General features: G+C 39.4%; 1 protein-coding gene across 4 annotated transcripts; it reads left to right on the top strand.

Moving 5' to 3' along the window:
• The first annotated feature begins 614 nt into the window (after window positions 1-614).
• pwwp2b (PWWP domain containing 2B) lies at window positions 615-12,042 on the top strand. Of its 4 annotated transcripts, none has more exons than XR_013278472.1 (5): window positions 615-1,077; window positions 4,280-6,327; window positions 6,395-6,586; window positions 7,182-7,294; window positions 10,475-12,042. XR_013278472.1 is itself a non-coding variant. In XM_077495670.1 (3 exons), exons 1-2 carry the CDS (start codon window positions 938-940, stop codon window positions 6,006-6,008), a joined length of 1,869 nt encoding a protein of 622 aa, XP_077351796.1. In that variant the 5' UTR covers window positions 615-937; the 3' UTR covers window positions 10,475-12,042. The 4 variants fall into 4 exon arrangements, 1 of the variants encoding a protein (XP_077351796.1); XR_013278473.1 differs by having other exon boundaries at window positions 4,280-6,008; XR_013278474.1 differs by lacking the exon at window positions 6,395-6,586 and having other exon boundaries at window positions 4,280-6,008.
• Window positions 12,043-22,583: the final 10,541 nt, after the last annotated feature.

A 22,583-nucleotide genomic window follows, 5' to 3' on the forward strand; every position in this document is an offset into this window, starting at 1 on the left:
GGCCTTTAACAGTTGTGGCCCCCAAAATCTGCTAAGAAAGATCTAAAATGGCAGCTAAGCAGCCATGTGTTAAAAAAAAAAAAAAAAATCAGAGAAGATACATAGACCTGAGAGGCACAGCTGCTTTGCACATTGCAGTAGTAGCACGTCATGTTGTCTGACCTACTTAATTAACATGTTGATGTCATTTGATTGTTATCAAAACCACCTTTTGGTGACTTTTTCTGAATGGCCTTGTAGAATCAAGGTGATGAAAATTATTTTGTGAATGTCACAGGAGACATTTATACAGATAAATGATCCAGATGCATCACATTTCTATTCAAATGGCTATACAATTACAATGTATTTAACTAACATGTCACAAATGTAAATAAATTGAGCTTACATCCAGAGCGTATAATCGTTTCAGCCTGAGCTGACTTCCCTCATTTTCCCTTAATTAAATGTTGCAAAACGTAAATTCAAGAGCTAATTTTAGAGCAAATGCCTAACTAAAATTGCACAATATATCTTATATCGTTTGTTTTTTTGTAGTGTGTAGTTTGTTAGCTGTCCTATTCAAATTAACAAGCATAAATTTTGCCTGAAACATAGTGTATAAAAATCCGGTGGTGTTCGTCAAGGTGCTGACAAAGTCGAAGTCGTTTCCGAGGCAAAAGGTTGCCAATAATGACTGCGATCAAGTCAAAGTGAGGCAGAGAAAGGGAAGGCCTTGTCTTGAGAGATTTTCGCTTCTCTTGCTTGCACAGGCAGTGTGATGTCAGCGGTGGCAGTATTGGTGTAATTGACTTGGTAGGGGTGATGGCGTCATTTTATGCCCTGCTGTAGCCTCCTGCTTCAATAGCGAAGGGGAGACGGAGCTTTAGCCGAGGCGACCGTGGCTCCCTTGGCCCGGAACGAGCACCGCCGAGCCGGATACCTCACCACGGGAAACATGGAGGCTGCGGCCGAGGAGCTGCTGGCCGGCTCTCGGCTACCTGTCACTATCGATCAAATAGTTAACGATACGCTGTTGGTGACGCTGACCTATCGAGAGAGGAGCTACACGGGGATATTACTTGACTGCAACAAAAAGTGAGTGTCGTGTATATATATATTTTTTATATTCACATTGATTATTTGTGGCTCTAATTAATTTGACTTAGCTCGCGGCTAATGGACCGTGGATGCTAACTACTAACGCAGGCTAGTTAGCCGCCTGGGCCTCAATACGAAAAGCATATGAACTATTGTAGCTAACACTGTAGCTATCGTGCTAGCTTTCTAGCTAATAGTTCTATTTTCGTAATAACTGACAATGCTATTGTCAAATGCGTCGTTTCACCATCGCTGTGTCAAGAATATCAAGATATTAGCCCCATTTACTAAGATTGGAATTGGCTTTATAAGAACAATAGGTAAAGTCAGTGGGTTCATCTATAGCTTATTGTTAGCACTAATCATACAGATCAGCTCCTACGTATTCAGTAAAAATAAAGATTTATCTGTATGGCATGCAGAGTGAATATGTAATGTTTCAAAACATCGTTTTTGTCAAGTTTACTGATTTTCCTTACTCCTAAACTGAGGTATTGTAACTAGGCTGATTAAAACCCATCTTTTTTTGTTCTATTTTCAGACAGAATACTATTATGATTGATTGTGATTTAATTTGATTTTCCAATGAACATTTTGGGCTCTCTGACAAATTGGATCCTCTTGACAGTTAAGTCAGCCCTTTTGAAATGTGAGGGCCATAAAGGCATACATTGTTGGCAAGTACCAATGTGTAATGTCTTCTCTGCTCCTCTTGTGTGTGTGTGTGTGTGTGTGTGTGTGTGTGTGTGTGTGTGTGTGTGTGTGTGTGTGTGTGTGTCACATGTAAGCCTTTTTGCAAGTGCTGTGCACCTTTTAAAAGCTGCTGGCGTTTTACTATTAATAGATGAGCAGAATCAGATTGGGACATAGTCACTCCAAAGTATGTGTAGATTGCTTTTCATTTGACCCCTCAGTAATTTTAAATAGGCCTCAATTTAAGGTAATAAAGTGTTGACTTTGTCCCAATAACATACCCTGTTGTTAATTCCACAATACATAGACCATTTAATGCCATCTTATTTTAGACCTTTACTTACAGTGCATACATGAAATGTCATCATATTGGGCGTACACACTGTCCTTGTGGTATGATTGACCCGCCTTGCCTGTTCCCTGTCACAGGCAGCAGCACTGTGTGCGTGCTGTGAAGTTGTGTAAAGGTGAGTCTTGTGGTTCCTTAGTGCCACATCAGTGGGGAAAAAAAGCATCACAAGACTTTTATTCAGCGGTGACTGCATCTTCTCCAGGGGATGGCCAGCTCCCTAATTGTGCACTAATGAATTATCTCACCACACATAACCCCCAAGTAGCCAGGATTGTGCAAATAAGTAAATTAAAAATAAAAAAATAAATAAAATCTCTTGACTCCTCATCAAGAGTATACTATACCCAAGTGATTCATGGGTTTATTTTATTTGCAGTAAAGATGTTTGGGGATTAGGAGAGTGGGGGTCCTGGGCATCCCATAGTTTTGTTTTTTTTTGTGCTGTAATGAAAGCAACAGACATAGCAGTATTGAAAGCCAACTAGGGCTGGGTTAAAAAAAAAAAAAATCAAATAATTGATATCGAATCAATTTTCCTTTCTAAGCCTGATATATTGATTCATGAAAAACAATGAATTGATTATTTTAATATCCTTTTTCCCATAAATTCATAAGAAAATAAAATTTTAAAGGCTCATTTTTTTGTATCTTACTGGTTTCTTGAAATTTATTGTTCACATAATTTTAAAAGTATTTTCTTACATTATTGAAATACTTGACTTTTTGCACTTTAAGACTATTCAGAATCTTTATTATTATAGAATTATTTAACCAAAATTTAATTTGGAATTTGTTGTTTAGAGGTTTTCATCATGCCGTTGATCTTTAAGAAGAATTGATGTTCCATAATTAATCAAGGCGTAAGACTTTGATTTTGTAATCATGGGGAAGGCAGGAAGTGTTTGGTCGGTGCTGGATGTCACTTTGATTTACCTTTCTTTTCTCTTTATTTCTTTTTTTTTCTGACCTTTTCTCTGGTCTCCTGACCATTTAAATCTCACGACTCTGGCAAGATTCTGAAGTACCTGGTTAAGGCGAAGGGTAATGGGATATTTATAAGGTTTTAGGTGAATGAATGAGTATAAATTTATAAGTATTTGCACGCACGCACGCAAACGCACGCAAACGCACACACGCAAACGCACGCACGCACGCAAACGCACGCACGCAAACGCACGCACACATACACACACACACAAAAAAAAAAACAAAAAAAAAAAAAAAAAAAAAGAAAAGAGCAATGATGACAAGACGTTGAATCGGTAAGACTACCGAATGAACAATTCTGAGCTCTTAAAAAAAAAAAAAAAAAATAAAAAAATAAAAAAAAAAAAAAAAAAAATTAATCAATAGCGATTGAATTGAAGCGGATCGAATCGAGAAAAATCAAATCGAACTGAACCCTCTTGAATCGAATCGATTGAAGAAATTAGAATCGATACCCAGGCCTAAGGCCAACCATCAGAAATTGTCTGTCCGGTAGTTTTTAGGTATGTATGAATATAAACACACAAGAATGACATTACATCTTCTGTTCAGTGCGAAATAGCTCAATATTACATGTTTGTCCCAAACCCCCGCGTGTCTTCTCGGGCATAAATATTAAAACGGGTAAATGCAAAATGGTGAGTATGGTAGAAACGTCCTTCTTGTGCCATATATGTGATGACATATTCTTATACACAAAGCAGTTCATTTGGGTGTCTTTCGCAACCTTGGAGTTGCTCAACTGTACCGTCATAAACTGAGGACCCTCTGTATTGATAACAGTGTGTCCCGGAAACATTGACTATTTCTTTGGGAAACTCACTGGCAGATATTACTTTATGACAGTAATGGTACAAATTCCTTATTGTAAAATTATGACTTCAGCTCTTACATCGTTTTCAGTCTATTCCTGCTACTCTTTTTTTGCATCATGCTGTTTCTATTTTAGTTCAAAGATCACACACAAATGTATTTATGTACACTTCGTAACTTGCATCTGATGTGGTGAATTAAAAACACTGACTAGACTTGAGCAATGAATGGACTTGCTATGTGAAACTCAAAAAGGAACAAGTGGTTGGGATTTTGAATTAATTGTACTCTTGAAATGTCACTAGATTCTTGAATGATTTATTCTTTTCCCCCCTCCCCTCTTCATCATTTCAGGACTGGGCTTTTCTGTTTGCCAGATTTTGCAGCAAAACCAATCGACTTCCCGGTATATAAAACAACTTGTGAAATACCAGAAGTTCTGGGTGAGAAGCAAGATTCCAAATCTCCCAGCCAGGCATCACAAAGACCAAAGGATGAAAATACTCTCCCCGAAAGCAGCATAGCTACTGCGCCTCCATTTTGCCCAGTTCCCACACCAGTGCCAGCTGGGCAGACGCCATACCCTCCTTATTTTGAAGGAGCCCCCTTCCCCCAGCCTTTATGGGTACGCCACAGCTACAGCCAATGGGTACCACAGCCCCCTCCCCGACCGATAAAGAGGAAGAAGAGGCGGACGCGAGAGCCAGGCCGCATGACGATGAGCACCATTCGTCTGCGGCCGCGGCAGGTACTTTGTGAAAAGTGCAAAAACACCTTGAATAGTGATGAGGACAGCAAAGATGGCTTGAATAATACAAAGAACTCCAGAAAAGAGAATGCACTACAAAGTGACGATGACGGAGATGACAAAGATACACCTAATAAGCTCTCGAAGAAAAATGATGTCGTTGCAGCCAAGGACAATAAAAGACGGGAAAATGGCACCAGCATTGACAGCAAACGCCTCAGGAAGGACAAAAGGGGTGAAGCTGAAGGGGAGAAATTCCCTGGAAGTGACGTTATTCCCCATAGTCCAGTCATAAAGATTTCATACAGCACTCCACAGGGCAAGGGAGAGGTCATGAAGATCCCTTCACGAGTCCACGGTTCAGTCAAACCATTCTGTCCCAAGCAGCTAGCGCATAACGGCTTGGGAGAGAATGGCAAGTTACCTTCAAATCCTACCAAGGAGCAAAGACACATTTTAGACGCTCGGCGGTCTGGTCTCACAGTATCCATTCCCAAACTCAAACTGACAAGGCCGTTCACCACCGTGTGTCAGGATTTACCGTCTCCAAATATCCGCTTGCGACACCAACAGAGGAAACATGACGAGAGTGTGGTCGAGTATGAGGCTGAACTCGTAGGAGATGCTAGAAGACGAAGTCCAAGGGCACCAGGGCCCTGCCTAACCCACTCTGAGGACTCTGGGGAAGGCAAGAACTCTCTGGAATTGTGGTCAGGGAGTTCTGGAGAGGAAGCAGAGCGTGGCCACAATGACCTAACACTTCTCATTAATTTCCGAAAACGAAAAGCAGATTCCTCAAGCTTGTCAGTTTGCAGCAGCGACAGCCTAGACGAGTCAAAGTCCTTCAGCTCTGATGGCACGTCACCAGAGCTCTGCGATTTGGCACCTGGTGAAGATCTCTCCGTAACCTCATCTTCATTACCTTCACGGGACGATTGCAAGACAGTGCCCCCACTCACTGTGCGCCTCCACACTCGCAGCATGACCAAATGTGTGACAGAAGAAGGTCACGCTGTGGCGGTGGGAGACATTGTGTGGGGAAAAATCCATGGCTTCCCCTGGTGGCCCGCACGTGTCCTCAGTATCAGCGGAACCCGCAAAGAGGAGACCGCCACATGCGAGGCCCAGTGGCCCCAGGCAAAGGTGGCATGGTTCGGTTCCCCGACCACATCCCAGCTCTCTGTTGCCAAACTTTCACCGTTCAGAGAGCTCTTCAGGTCCCGTTTCAACCGCAAAAAGAAAGGGATGTACCGGAGAGCCATCTTGGAAGCAGCCAAGGCTGTTGGACACATGAGCCCAGAGATTACATCGCTACTTTCTCACTGCGACACATAGGTTAGTTGACAACAAGTTGATGTTATTTGCATATATTTCAGTGCATTTTCCATACTATACCGTTTAAGGGGGGATCATGTCAATCGTTAACCTGGCAATATCCATCACCGCACCACAGTAATTTCGTCGGGAAAAGGCGGGACATTCTGTACAATAAGTCGAGCTGATTGGACGATGCGACATTCTACACGTTTGTTTTAACCAATCACGGCCACGGGTGAAAATTTTATTTATCTTCGTTCATGTCGAAGGGGGGAGGAACACAAACATCTTACCAGCTAAAAGCGCCTCTTGCTGTTAAACATTCAACAAGGAAACGGTGAGTAATTCTGCGAGAACAGAATTAATTGCAGCATCCATTCGTCCATGTTGGGTTTGTTTTTTAGCCCCTGCGTCGGCGCTGGCTTCCTGGTTTCGTCACAGTTGCATATCCCGCCCTCAAACACAATGTTGCTCTGTGATTGGTCCGAACCACCAGTGGTTTGGGAACGGCAGTTATCTGCGGGAGCGGTACAAGATGTATTCTCCGGAGTTTGTGAACTCACATATACCGCGAGAATTCATCTTGCGAGTGCATGGTTAGTCAATCATTGAATATGTACTTACTTCAAGATCTGTAAAACTGAGTTTTGAGCCACTGGCATTTCTTCTTGCCACTTCTGGTGCACTAATTGGCTGACTGACGCTGAAAAACTGTAGGAGTTTTTCCCATTATGCTTTGTTGCCGTTACTAGTAAACTTGTGACTGGGTTATGCCTCTTATTTATGTACAGACTGGCTGTAATATAGTTAGTGTTGTTGTTTCTAGTGTATTACATTTTGTTATGTTTGGTATTAAATTATTGTGACTTAGTAACAAAGAGGCAGTCAGCGCAATACATTTATCCCTTGCTGCTATTTTGTCTTTTTTTTTAAAATAGTAAATAAAATGGCTTTCATTCATTCAACACAATGTGTTACAACAAAATATAGAACATTTGCTAAATTAAGAAACGTGTACCATGATGTTTAAAAAAAAAATGTTGACGTTTTTCTTTTTCTTTTTTGATACTTCATACCAAGTCAGTGTCTCATGACTGGTGAGCTATTTTTAGAACAGAGCCCAGTTAGTCGTACATACTGGCACCTATACAGTAAAGCCAATGCAGATGTCTCATTCTTTTGCCCCTCCAGGCCCCCTCCTCTGTGCACATGAAGCAGCAGAAGTAGAAAAACAAGTTAATTGAAGGCAATTAACTTCAAAGAGACCGCTCGTTTCCACAACTCAGCAAGATGCTCTCATTAAGGTGACAGACAGTATTGGAAGAGGGGAAAAAAAACAAAATAAATTCTGAACAAAATAAATTCTGAACAAAATAAATATCTTATCAAATTAACTTGAAATGTTACCTAGAGTACGTTTACATGCACTCAAAAACCCAATTAGAACCTACAAAGTGGCAATATTCGGGTTTTGAACGACCATTTAACAGAATGTTATTCATGATAAGACCCCTCCCCCGATTTCTAAGCATAATTCTTCATTAGAGAAATGCGTATCGAAGGAACGCATTTCAACATAGCTTTAGTTTGCTTTTTGCGCATGCAATTACCAAGGAAAGGTGGTTTTTGAGTACAGAAAGTACTTGTATGCGAGGCAATCTGTCGCGCACGCACGCCACCTTCCGGAAATACACAGAGAGATAAACTAAAATGGGGAACTTTGACCCTTTCAAGGCTCACAGAATAGTGTTTTATGAGTATATGAACACGGAAACTACTAAATGAAAGATTAGGCTCTCTTCTTTCACCAGTTAGTTTCTATCTTATTCCATTTTTGAGTAATCCGCAGTAAATGAGTTGTCTTCCAAATCACCTATTTTTAATCAACCCCTCTGCTGTAACCAAGCTTTATATAAAAATTATATAAGATATATTTTATGGCAACGGTGAGTTTTATGCTAATAATTTTTGCTTTAGTGATACCTCGAACATCTTTACAGCTCTTTTGTTCGATAAAATACCAACAACAATGGAAATGTGCTTTTTGATGACAAAATAATCCATCTTCAAAATATTCACCAGTGTAATAATTTTACTATTGTCACACAATTTAGTAAGTAGTACTAATATTTAGTCGTGTGCGCACGCATGTGCCCCAAATGCAGCTAAATACAAATCCAAATACAGCTAGCATGACAAACACTTTACTTAGTCATGACGTGTACCAAAATGAGATCGCATGAGTTAGCACATTGCTTTGATCGTGATCTCATCCCAAAGGGATATGATGATGGCAATGATGCCATCTGCTGGCCATAGTGGGTGGGTTTTTCAGCTCATTGATGAACCCACAACTGCACGAGTTTACTCCACCCTTTTCAATTAAAAAAAAATAAATAAATAAAAATCCAAAACAAAAACCGTAGTTGACGGAAATTCCCGTTGATGGCATTCAGAGTTAATAAACTGTAATAAACTTTTTCTTCTTTTTTTTCATGACATGCATTGCCAAACTTGAGAAAGTTGACCCCTTGTTGCTGTGTAGCTGTTCACTTAAAAGTACTTTAATTGAACACTGAAGTAGATTTTTTGATTGTGAGGAAAGATTGTAGAAGTAGTGTGAATCTTTAAAAAAAAAAAAAAAAAAAAAAAATCCCTTCAGGTTGCTCTGAAGTCTCTTGATGTATTTGGAACCATTAGCGACAAAATGTTTCAGACTCTGAACCAACACCCTCGACAAATATGTACCAACTATTGATGCCTTTCAACTGGCAAATTGCAGGTGCTATAGTATTTGGTCGGTTAGAGTTCCAAGCATGCTGAGTCAACAACCATATAGGCCCTATATGGTTGTTGACTCAGCATGCTTGGAATGCTAACCGACTAAATACGATATTATAGGCGATGTAAACCACTACTGGTCACCTCATTGGTTTAGAAGATTTGTCATTTAAGGATACACTGCAAGAAATGACTAAAAACGTATTCTCTACCTTCGCTTACCCTGATGCTGAAGTTTTCCTGGCAATTCAACAATATTGTTAATGCCTATTAAATAACTGAAATCTCAGATCCTGAAGCAGATCATTCCAAAACATTTCAGATAGTACACATGTGGTTCAGACAAACTTAAATTTATTATAAACCTTCAATATATATATATATTTTTTTAAATTCAACAAACAACTGTGTCACATCTGTGGATATATTTACCTTCAACACTGGAGCGCTGTTCTTATAAATTCAGGGATTCAGGGGTAATTATTCGTCGTCCGTTCTGTTACAAAGCCATCGAGTGGCCACACACGTCAGCTCTGTCTTTTAATCATGGGCCGATGAGTTGGGTTGATGGTTTACTGTGGTTTTTATTAAGTCAAGGTTTCAATTACTGCTAATACTGCACAGTTCTGCGAGTCTTGCACAGTTGGGTTCAATTTTTGTTCTTCCTTGGCGAGCAAGTAAACGTTTTACCCGAATTTGCCTATTTATTTATTTATTTATTTATTTATTTTAGCATTATTTTTTTGCTAACAAGCTAGTTTCCCACTGTTAACACTGGCTACTGGTACAGAGAGTGAACAGCAAATAGTCCGCTGCAAAGTATGTTTAGAGGCTTTTGAAACCAAAGCGAGTTGCGTGACAAAATTGTTGATTGAGTAGCTAGCATATTAGCCATTGGAAGTAAATGCCAAATCAGAATGCGTCATAGCATAATTGTTGCCAGACAGGACTGCTTGGATGGCCGTTATGTCTCAGTGTGTGTGTGTGTGACGTACACTACCTGGGGAGTACACACACGTGAAAGCTACGTTTACGTTTCATATACATGGATACGCAGAAGTTTATGGGAATATTTGGCTGGCTAATACCAGGCTAGCAACAAAGGAAATTGAGTCTGAATTTGGATGCTGGACCTGAAAGATGAAGTAGCTTTGCGCTAGCTAGGATGATGCTAGTAGCATTGTAGATTGGTTGATTGGGGAAAAAAAAAAATCCTTTGTCATTGGCCATGGTACAGGAAGGGATCTTCAAGGTTAAAATAAATTATTTTAAGCTAAAAAGGTTATTAACCTTTCCGTGTGATGATGTACCGTTCCCCACATACGTGAGCAGAGCAGTTAGTTATAGGCCGCCACCGGAAGTAAATAAAACTGCATTAACTGAGGTTTTCTTAACCCCCTAACCCCCACCCCCCCTTTTTTTTGGTAACTCTATAAAGCCTACCCAACCAAAACATTTCTTACAACAAGCAATATGAAAAACAAAACAGAACAGCTTTGCATTTGTGAGTGGAGGATAGTTGTTCTTCCTGTTACACACAAGCAACATTTAAATTGTGTGCTTATTCCGCTGCGCTGAAAGGCAAGACTGTTGATGCCTTATCAGGTCGAGGTTTCACATCTGTGTTGAAACTTCCAACGTAAGAAAGAATAAAAGCTAGCTTATTTGCTCATTGTCTTTACTTTGTGCTCTTTCTTGTGCAGGAAGCTGAGTGCTGAAGGGAGGTCTCCGAGGTTTTTTTTTTTTTTTTTTGTGAATTCTCAGAGCCTGTCATCAAGACCCAGGAGGGAGTATGTGCGGTTGCCTCGGCGACTATTTATATGCTGTTCCCCCCCGCCCCACTTCTTTCGTTTCTTTTTCATAAGGCTGTTGTAAAATGGCTGCCAAGGTGGAGGGATGTTCAGGATGTGGGAGCAACAAAAAAAAAAAAAAAGGCCATGCACCTTTGGTCTGCTGTTCCTTTTTTTTTTCCTACAATCATATTTCGATAGAACTGAACAAGGAGCGACATAACAAGAACCAGAATGTATTTATTATATTTTCAGAATCCATCTTTCTATCTGGAAAAACATCCCAGTGTGCTGCTGACATGACTCACTGCGAGCACCACCCGCCCACCGTTTGTACAAGGACATTTGACGGAAGGGTTTGAAAAGTCTTATTACTTTTTTTTTTTTTTTTTTCTTTTTTTTTTTAACAACCTAACATCTACAAAATGTGAACAGCGGCATCCCGTGACAGTAGTAACTGTTCCTACTCTCGAGTGACCAGTGTTCCATCCGACATTACTTGGATTAGTGCATGTTTATACTGATCGTCATCCTTCGTATGTCACCCTTACATTTCATTTTGAACTTTAGATGTGTCAACCCCTCCTCCTTTTCCGTAAAGATGTTTTTCATCACTTGTAATTATTTAAAACATTAAGAAAAAAAGCACTTTATCTGTACCTTGGTGGCCTGCTGTAAGCTCACTATCTAAAACACTATTCTGAGATACAGCCCTGATAGGCAGCAGGGGCGTTATAAAATATTTGTGGTTGACTATCCATGGCCTTGGAAATAGGAAAAAAACAAACTTTATTTCAGTCTTGTCTACATTTTTTTTTTTCCTGTTTTGGATGGTTGTGTACACTGTATTGTCCGCTCATCTACCACACACACTACAAAAATCCCACGTGACATTTCCACTGGACAGACATGGGTAAAATATGTGTCAACACTCCCTATGCAGTATCTGTTAAAGCTTTATTGATTGACTTTGGGAAAGGTGAAATAACATGCTGTAAGAATACTGTGAATTCAACTGCTCGTAGTGTTGAAAGCAGCACTGTTTGAATAAGGGAGTTGGCAGAGTAAAGCAGAAGCGGCTGCTGTTCAAGCACAGTCAAAAAAAGTGCACACAGTCCTTGTAATTTCCGCCTGCTCCAAAAGCTTAGCTGCGATCAAGGCGGAAAAACGGCTCATTGATTGCCAACGAGGGAAGTTTTTTTTTTTTCTTCCTTTTCTTTTTTCTTAATCTTCAAGGGGCGCAGATGACCACCATTGTGACGCTCTGTGCGTTGACTGCCATCAAGCCTGGCTAGTTTTCCTGGCAGCCTTACACAAGATTCTAAATGTATGTATGCCTGAGAAGGGGACAATATGTGTCCCATGTATGTGCAACATGGCTATCAACTGTTGCCCATATTGGTCAATGTTTTTGGCTTCTTTGTTTTGTTTTTTTTTTTTTTTTACATGTACAGTGCATAAAATAAAATATACAAGCAATATCAGTGCTGTTGTGGATTGGTGTGGATATCTTAGCGCTAATGTGCGGTTTACCTGTTTGACATTTATTAAATACAACAAAAAGGGGAGAAGATGGTTCAAAGCTCGCGGGGAGAGAGAAACTGACTGATACAATTCATTACTGCACACTCTAGGAAAAAAAAAATTCAAATCCCCTCCTCACCCGCTCTTTTTATTTGGTTTCCATGCCCCAAGTTACATAGGTGTTCCAACCCTAACAATGCAAATGCAAAACATAGCTGGAACACAGTGTACTTGTTTGTCTATGTGCATGAGAGTGGAAGATTGCTGAGTACATGTGAGGTAAAGTTTGCCATCATTTCTTAACAGAAAACAGGCGGCCTCAGCAGACTGGCTCTAACCATTCTGCTGCGTTAGATGTTCTTGTGTGGATCAGAGCAAAGTATTCTTCATTGCAAGCAGAAGCAATTCTTCATTGCTGCAAATGTATGATAACTTGTATTTACAATTATTCCTACAGCTAACTTTTGTATGTTTTTGTTTAAAGAAAATTATATCACAGCTGTTTTCTGAGTTTGTTCATGCGACATTCGCAACCAGAGCCGTGATTTGGTCGCTACCTGAATCCTGAGCAACTGTGATGTCATTTTTTAGCGGACAATAAGTGGCAAAATAGCCACCCCATGAGATGGGTTAATAGCTGGTGGATTTTGCTGCTTAATTCATATTCCCCAAGCGTAATATTAATACAGAATACCGCGTTTAGATGGTGGGGCTGCATAGAAAATTAGATTGTAATGAAAATGTTTGAGTTGACTTTCTATATTACCAAAATGACACCTAACAATTTTAAATCAGTGTTTGTAATCTGGACATCTGTGTCCTCTTTTGGGTCACTTTAGGATCCACAAACTTCAAACTGCTCTCTACAGACGTGTTAATTCTCAATCAAACCCTTTACATGCATGACTGTAGGAAGAGTAGCACTTGACTCCTTTTCCGGTATCGTCTTTTATTAGCAATCCTCCAGGCCTTTCGTCAGCCGTGCTTGCTCAGCCATGAATAGTTGCTGTGTTCAAGTTTCATAAAGCGTATGTGTGTGTGTTTGCAGCTCAGTGGCCATCCTATTACTATTCAAGCAAGGTGAGCGGACCTAGGTGTCCCTGTACTGTATCACTTGATCTAAGAATTTTGTTATCATGTCTTAGCTGTACACAAACCCCACCCCGCACTCCGGCTCTCATTTCCTAGCTGTGACTCGGCCTCCTGTTATGTTTCGAAACAGTCCACTCAATTTCTCCGGGAGCAAAGTAGCCCCTTAGCAAGCTTGAGTCACAAGTGGCAGGTTTCAGATTTTTATTACATCCAGTTAGTTTGTAAGTCGGTTTAAAGACTAACTGTAACTAATGATTTGGTACACAGGCCAAGGAACTTGAATCACTTTCAATTTTTGAGTGGCGTAAAGTGGCAGATTGATGATTTTAAATTTTCCGTTAGCCATTTGATCACTGCCAGAGGTTTACAAGGTTCAGAGGTTAAGAATAACTAATGAATTTTTTTTTATTTTATTTTTTTGGTCAACTTTTAATGCAATTTAAAATATAGCTCAAAACTACACATTTTTATTCTTCAGTGTTCTCTTATATTTCACATTAGACTCGATTCGAACCCTTGACTTAGCAAAAATGTGTCCCAACTGAAAACCATGTCGTCTGAATGAGTGGCTACAAATGATTCTTCAAGTAACCCCACAAATATGTGAGGAATTTAGAGAAGCTGTACCTCCACTTCATCTTAACTTTGACAGAATTTCCTATTGAATGTCAAGATTCTTGGCCCTGTTGTAAAAGACATTCTCCAGTAAATCCTTGAATATGTGACAGAACCTGTAGAGCAGGGGTCGTCTATCTTTTTGTTCGAGCTACTTCATGGTTACTGATTAATTAGAAGGGCTACCAGTTTCGTACACACTTCTGAAATAACAAATTAGCTCTAAATACCTTTAATAATGTAGGGCTGTCAAAGTGAAAGCACTTAATTTGGAGATTAAATGAAATTATGTAGTGTTAGTTCCCATCTGGTTGCGCCTGTGTGTTTATTACTGCATGTTTGTTTAGTTTCAGCATCAGCGCCAAGCCTGCTTCAGGCAATGCCTCGCTAGCTTGAGTGGGCTGTTTGGCTCAGAACGCGTTGAGCAGGTGAAATGGGGGTAGTACAGAGTAGAGGCAAGCTGCATTTCCAGTTGTTGTTGATACTTAAAAGGAACATTGCACAGTTCACTGGGAGACATATGCAGAACTTGCGGTGATGCAACGTTTACTGTCATTTGACTTGGCTCAAGAACAAAATGGCTACCACTGTTCGCTCCCTGGGGTTCTTGCGGCACGCATTCCAGCTTTATCTGACACACTGAGATTGCTAGATTAGATTTTATTCAAAGGTGTGGATAAAACACCCTCAAAGGAATCGCTGCAATAGGAAAGGCGTTTATAGCTTGGGCATTATGTATCATTAAAGGGCAGGAGTGGATTTTTAATAACAAAAAACCTACTAGCTAAATGCATTTCATCTTTGCATGTAGGAAGGAAATCTGTGCAAGATTTATAACTATAACCCCCCCCCCCCCCCCCCCCACACACACACACACATGCACACAAAAACCTTTTCAACAGAAATACAAGCGATACTGTGGCGCACGGTGCAGGCCAGCCATGGACGGCGAACATAAGATCTGGAAGTCAACAAAATGCCAGGAAGAAGTTTGTGTATTATTTTTTGTTTAAAAAAAAAACAACAACAACAACAAAAACAAAAAAACATTGACGATTACAACGAAAAAGCGCTGCACATGCACAACAAAAATAAAGAGGCGCCACCCCGTGGCGCGGTGCCACACTGCGCGTGTCGTGTTCCCGCCTATGTGAAATGTTCGTCTTTCAACCACTTGTGTGATTTAGTTCCAGCCATCCAACCATTTATTTTCTGTACCCCAACTTCAACTTCACTTTATTTATATAGCACCTTAACGACAACTGCAGTTGTAATAAATAGCTGTAAATAAAACATGACGACAAAAATTAAAATAATAAATCATTAAAAAACAAAAAACACTATTTTTTTCCAACTCAAATATAAAAAAAATTCCATTGACATTAACATTTAGCATCAAGGAGGTGCTGGATTTTAGTCCCTCTTGTGTGAAACTGCAAGTAGATGAGTGAGTGAAGTCTCCAATGACAACATGACGGCTGCGGGAGCTCAGTTGATGGCCGACAACACTGAAATTGTATCACGGTGTGTATGACATCATTCACATTTGCTACAAGCTGAGTTTGAAAGTTAACACCCAAGTGTTTCCATACAGGTGTTGTGTGTTAATGTACTGCCAGTCTGCCACAATGTTTACTGTTTGGAATCTCAAAAACGCCAGATCATGATTCAGCATGTATGAACCGGTTCGTCCACCAATTAGACAACAGCTGCCCCCATTTGTATAAAAACATACATACACATACTTCCACAACAAACGATGAGTCATTCCTGTTTTTTGTGGCTTCCATGCTCACAAGCCGCATCAATAAAATACAGCACACTCCCAGACATAGACCCCAATTCTTCTTCTTTTGCTCACTTATTCCCCTGCGCCATATTCTCTCCTTTAGAATTGTGCTTGCTCTTCTATGGATGAATGCAGCGTAAATCTGGAACAATCAAAAAAAAAAAAAAAAAGGAGCGGCAAATGGCAGAGGGAAGCTGTGCGCAATTACTGCTAATGATATGCCTTCATGCAAGCTGTGGCCATAATTAACTTTAGTGGAAGCCCAGCCTGCCTGAGAAGATTGTCGCAGAAAAGGTCTGGGAGGCAAAAGCGAGGAAGGCAAACCTTAGATGACATTCAAAAGACATGGCTGCCTCCCTGAATTAGGCACGATGGGTGGCCCAGTGTGAGCGGTAACATGAGAAGAATGGAAATGAAGGTTAGGTTTACTGTGAGCTGTTCTAATCATTAAGATTATTCATTTGGCATGTACTGAACATGACTTATTTTCTTCCATCCATCCGTGTTCGATACCGCATGTCCTCAATTGGTAAGTACGTTCAAACAAAATACATTTCAAAGTATTTACATACATTCCAACATACTTAAAAATACATTCCAACGTATTTAAAGCTGCTCAATGCAGGAAATTGAAACAACTGGCACATGTGGCTGAAAAATGAAACTGTACACTTCCTTCTTCACATATCGGATGGGGAAATTCTAACCCGAATCCAGTCTGAAAACTACATGCCAGAGGCTTGCGGGAGTACCCATTGTGAACGGCTAAGGTGCTCATCTGCTAATTTGAATTTGTTTGAGTCATAAACAAACAAATATAAAGGCTATTGTTAAGATATTTTGGGGCAAATTCCTCCATAGAGCAGCTTTGCAATACGTTGGGATGTATTTAAATATGTTTGAAAGTATTTGTTTGAAAGTACTAGCAAATCTGTTCAAACGTACTTGAAAATGTGTTCCAACACATTTAAACACGTTTAAATGCATTTGTGGATATGTACGTAGACGCATTGGAGCGTATTTTCAAATTTATGTATTTTTTGCAAATACATTTAAACGTATTTAAATAAGTTGGGACACATTTTCAAATACGTTTCAACACATATAACCTGGAAAAAGGTATTTAAATACATTAGAACGTATTTTCAAATACGTTTAAATGTGCTTGCAAATATGTACTTGAAAATACATTTAAATACGTTCTAGTTGAACATATTAAAATATGTTCGAACGTACTTGCAAATACGTTCAATACCTTTAAACATATTTGCCAATGGAAAATGTATATTCCAAATTGGCAATTTCAGATTTCTTTTTTTAAAAGACCATTTTTATTTTATTTCATGAATGAAAACATTTTTTAGTTTTACCGTTGAAATGTAATTTCGCTAACTGTAATAAACTTTCATGAGACAAAATAAATATAATCTAAACAAAAATATGATCATGATACATTAAATATAAGATAATCCAATGAAAAACAGTCAGGACATCATTAATGGAGTGTGTTTTTCTCTGCCGTGGTGTGATGACATATTCTTAAACGGATACTTGACTCAGTGAGCCATTTTCAAGCAGTAAAAAGTTAATGACTTGTCCAGAATTAATTTGATAACGTCATTATTTTTCATGTATAATTAATAGCCTTAAAAACTAATTTCTCCACTTGCTGTTGACTGAAGATGACATCACCTGTGCTGAGGAAGTAGGTCACGAGCAATTATGGCCCCTCTTCGTTGACCAGGTGATCCATGATTGGTCGTTACCTACTTCCTCAGCACAGGTGATGTCATCTTCAGGCAACAGCAAGTGGATAAATTAGTTTTTAAAGCTATTCATTGTACATAGTAAAATGAAATTATCAAATTCATTCTGGACAAAATATTAACTTTTTACAGCTGAAAATGGCTCAATGAGTCAAGTATCCCCGTAAGCTACAGTACAAGCGAACGTCATTGTGCATTGTTTTGTAACCTCAAAATGAACATCCGTCAAAAAAACAGCAACAACAAAAACGAGGACCCCTGTATGAAAAAAGATATGTTAGTGTTAGGCAGAAAGAAAAAAAATAAACCTTAATGCTCTGGCTTGAGATTCTTTAACTCATTCACTGCCATTGACGGAAAAAGACGTCAAATTATGCATTTTTTTCTGGTCTGGCAATGACTGTTAAGAACGTGTCTCAAAAATACTGAAAAGAAGAGTATGGTAAGGGGAAAAAAAGCACCATGAACCACAGCATGGCACTCAGATTATGGCCAAACATCTCTTGCACAACGCAGCATGACAAAATGATTAACTTTTGAGGTTTGAAAACAATTACTGTTTCTGATCTATAATTTGTTACACACTATAACAACATTAGTCTGTGAAACTTGTGGTCACCTAATTAGCTTGTTACAAAAGTGGTCAGCAATAAATTTGTAACCTCAAAGTTGACGTTTGGCCAGCATTAATAACTGAGCACTTTAGTTGCAAGTTAAAGGGGAACTTTTCTTAGAGTGCAAATAAGGAAAATGCTCAATTTGTCGCAAATGGTTTGCCTGATAGTTTTACACAGAAAAAAAAAAAACGGAAGTAAAAATATTTTGTCTCAGAGGTCAAACGTTGGCCAACGATTACATTTCAGACATCTCTGTCTCTCTCTCCTCTGTCCTGTGGAATGTTGCTCAATTGCAATGTTTTGTTGTTGTCGTTATTTTTTAAATTGCATGGCTTGGCGTCAAGGTCTGATGCAACTGGGTAATAGGTTAGAAACTGAATATATTTATTGACCGCAACCAGTATTACTTTTGTACCTTATTGTGTGTACTTTATTACTTTTACTTAAGTAAAACCGTACACCCTTAGGTGGTCGTCAAACAATTGCAGGCAACTTATGTTTTTACATTTTTCACAAGTATTTCTACTTAAGTACAGCATGTAAGTACTTTTGCCACCTCTGCTTCCCTGATCATGTATAAAATTTCTTTCACTGTTTAGCAGCCTGCCACATATTGACCTATTTTGCAAATATGGGTAAGAGGTCGGAATACTAAGAAGCTGAAGGGAGCAGCCAATAATTTGTTTCCCGTCATTCATGTCATGCTGACTTATTGAATGTCTTAATCACCTTTTACCAGTTGCTTGACTAAACTGAATTTGTTATTAGGACCTTAGTTTCTTAATTGCCTTTTTTGTAAGGTTTTAAAATGTGGAGAAACGAACCAATTTTTGTAGAGGCTTGTATTACAGCAAAAATATTTGTGTTGTTGGAATTGTATATGAAACATGCATAGATCCATGATTTGAAGCTCACGATACGATAATTATCACATTATTGTGGGGAGGGTTGGCGATATTTAAAAATGGTCACAAAAATGAGCTAAAAAAATGAGCTTTTGTACATGCATAACATCAATACATATAAACTACCTCCAAATATTGGGACACTTACTCACTAATGCAAGCCCACACCGAGTTCCTCCCCATATTGACTCGCTTTACAAGCATATTACAATCCTCTTCATCTCACAATGAGTGTATTTTAAACATAGAAGGGCCAAAACATCCCTAATGAAAATTCAACTGCACTAAAAAAAAAAAAACTAGCCACCAGAGGGTGCTAGAACTGCACAAATGGAAATCAACCTGACTTTTTAACAGATGTGTAGCTTTTAAATATCGTGAACATGACGATGATATTGTGGCAGTTTTAAAATCACAATATCACCGGTATCGTTCTATCCCTAGAACTTATATTAAAAATTAATAGTGTGCAATATTCCATTTAAGCTGCATGTCTGGGCCAGTGCAATACCTATAGTAGCCTACCAAAATGGCTAAAAATAATTAAAAATACATAAATAAATGCACATTAATGTGTAACAGAAAATTGTATATTGTACAGTATGGGGCAAAATTATTCAGTATACTGTATTCAGTGTGACAAACTGATCTAGAAAATATGCATGTCATTTTTGTTCATTTTTTGATGCGGAGTAAACCAGTGTTCCATTTCGGTTTGGTTTCCCTCTGGATTTGATTTGTGTGTGGGCATCCACAGCAAAACCAAACCAGCAGACGTCTTTTCTCCTTATGTTTATGAAAAACTGATCTTATCAAGATAGATGGGGGAAACTAAATAGAGCTTACACTGCAGAATGGCTTCCACACACACTCACAACAACATACTGAAAGTCAGCTCAGCCGGCTGTGCCAATAAATCAATGACATGCTGGCTGCATATGCATGTGACAGTCAAGGATTAATAGTTGCACCATTAAAAGCAGAATAATCTTTTTTTTTTTTTTTCTTTTTTTTTCTTTTTTATTAAATGTTGTGCCTTTGTGTTTGTCAAAGGAAAATCTCACGATTTCAGTGACAAACTGATTCACGGTTGTTTTTCCCCATCTCTCAGAGTCTGATTTATGCGCAAATGGATCAGCCTAGAAAAGACTTGATACATTTTTCAAGGATTTGGGTGCGGTGGACTATTTACATGACAAACCGTAGGCTCAAGCAAGCCATGTGGCCTGTGTAATGAGAGTGTGGGGCCTACGAGAACCATCCGCCGCTCACAATACTCCAAAAAGCTCCAAACTGTGTGTCATGTTGTTCTTCTCCTCCCTTTAGCGACTCCTCAAATATTTCCAGAAGTGGACAGATTGAGTCAACATTGCTGATGCCTTCAATTCAACTGCTTTGCTACGTGGCCGTGAGCACGCATGAGTCCTCCCCCAGGATGTGGTTGCGCCTCTGCCCGGCAAACAGCAGCCTCAGGCCTCCTTGAGCAGCTGTCGGTGGGCTCGGGAGACCCAAAAGAAAGAGCGTCGCCCTGCCCCCCAACTTTGCCAGCCTGTCTGAACAGGGGGGATGGGCAGCCATGTCGAGGGATATAACATAACAGAGATGATATCTCGGCATTTTCTTGCGAAATGTGTTTGAATCACAAGCACTTGTGCGAGCAGTAAGCTGGTTCATTTGTTTATGTTCTCCCGAGGGAAGACATGGCTTTGTTTCAGTGGGCGTGTTTCTCTTCTTTCCTCAACTTCCTTTTGCTATCTCATAGCTCCTGCATGGTCATCATGCTGTCGTCATTCTTAAGCCACAGTCATGCAAAACAACAACCTCAATGATTTTTACACTGTGTATGTGTGGCACCACAGGGGTGGAAAAGGCATACTATAAGGATAGTGTTCCTCTGATTCACTATAGACACATAAAAAAGGCAGCATAATAAAGCACGAGGTAGGTAAAAGGTCACGCTGGCTCCGCATTTGAAATGTTACAGTGAATATTTGCCAAAGGTCGCCTGTTTCTAGAGAAAAACAGCAGCATATAGCTCTCAATGAAGTTGTATCCTTTTTAAATACATGTTAGATTCAATTAATTATATTCATTACATAATGACTACTTGTAACATATGAGATCAAATTAAATTGCTGTATCTATTATGCCTTTAAAAGGTATTTGATTCAGTTTTGATCAACACTGTCAAAGAGGTATTAATTTAACGGCTACAACTGAATAATATCCATCAATCGCCTCATTTAGTCATAAGAGACTCAATTTCAATTCAATTCAAAATTTTATTTCATTAAAAAAAAAGAGAAATGAAAAGGGACAGAAGGAAGTAAAATTTATGTTATCTGTCCCCACAGCTTGCTGACTTTTTGCTAAAAAGGTAAGATTTCGTAACGAAAATACGATAGGGTCAATTTATGATGAGCAGTGCAGAATGAAACTACCACAGGGTCGCTAACTGATGTCTCCGTACTTGGGCATATTTATATGAGCAACACACTGCTATCTTCAATGTCATCAGATTCACGAGACGCACTATTTACGTTGGAAGGTTGTAATTACGTAAGCTTTTGTCACTCAAAATGGCTTTTACATACAAAGTAACTTGAAGATTAATACGTTTCTTATCTCTGTAGACATTATTAAGCCTATGAAAAAGGCCTTGTGCTCCGTGTTTACGTTTGTTCGATTAACTTGGAGGTTTGCTCGTGCCCGAAAAGTCGCGCACACGTCACTGGGGTCCATTTCACGTTTCGCCAGAGGGGTCGCAAATGTGCAAAAACTCTGAATCTTGCATCGTGCCCCTTTAAGATGGATTAAAAAAACAAAACAGTGTGTTTTGCTGTATTGCTCATATTTCCACAAACACAATATTAATAAGACTAGTTTAGACTAGTTAGGGGTTGACTCCCCTTTAAACCTCAATCAACAATATTTTTGTGTTGATTTGAGATGACCTGCACAGTATATTGTCGTCAACATTGCACATTATTATTCACCACAAGCTTTACAACACTACTCGATGCTAGTATGATGGCAAAAACAACACGTTAAGTTTCAGAACAAAGTGCTTGATAACCTTTTGGCCGTTTTAGGCCACTGTAGTTCTCTTCAAGAATCGCTGTGTGACTGAATACTGTGGACTCGTGTCTTAGGCTACTAGCTTCAGTCCACATTGTATAATTTGTCTTGAACACTGATTATCATCATAAGTCAAGTCAAGTCATATTATTTATATAGCGCTTTCAAACAGCTTTAGCTGTCACAAAGCACTTTACAGAAACACAACAAACAACGCGGCAACACAGTGCCCTAGTGGTTAGCATGTCTGCCTCACAGTGAGCAGAGGAGAGTTCCGGGTTTAAATCTCAGCTTCTGTGTGGAGTTTGCGCAGGTTTTCCCCACCTGCGAACCTTTCGTCCTCACAGCATGAGCCCAGAACCGCCGCCATTGTCTCACTAATCCAGGACTATTAACTTTGCCGCACCACTACGAACACATTGGAGATTGGAAAGGCTTCGAAAACTCTCACCGCCGAACAGACTGCAATCTAATTAACTCAGAAGAAATGGGGAGGAGGCGTAAGGGGTGCATGTGTGTGAGGTTAACAGGATCTTGCGGATTAGCGCCTGTTGAAAATGGGCTAGGCTCTGGGCTGACACTTGGGACAAAATAAAAAATTGCTCTGTTCAAGTCATATTTAGATTTCTATATACA

Source organism: Festucalex cinctus, chromosome 14 (assembly GCF_051991245.1).
Source record: "Festucalex cinctus isolate MCC-2025b chromosome 14, RoL_Fcin_1.0, whole genome shotgun sequence".
NCBI lineage: Eukaryota > Metazoa > Chordata > Actinopteri > Syngnathiformes > Syngnathidae > Festucalex > Festucalex cinctus.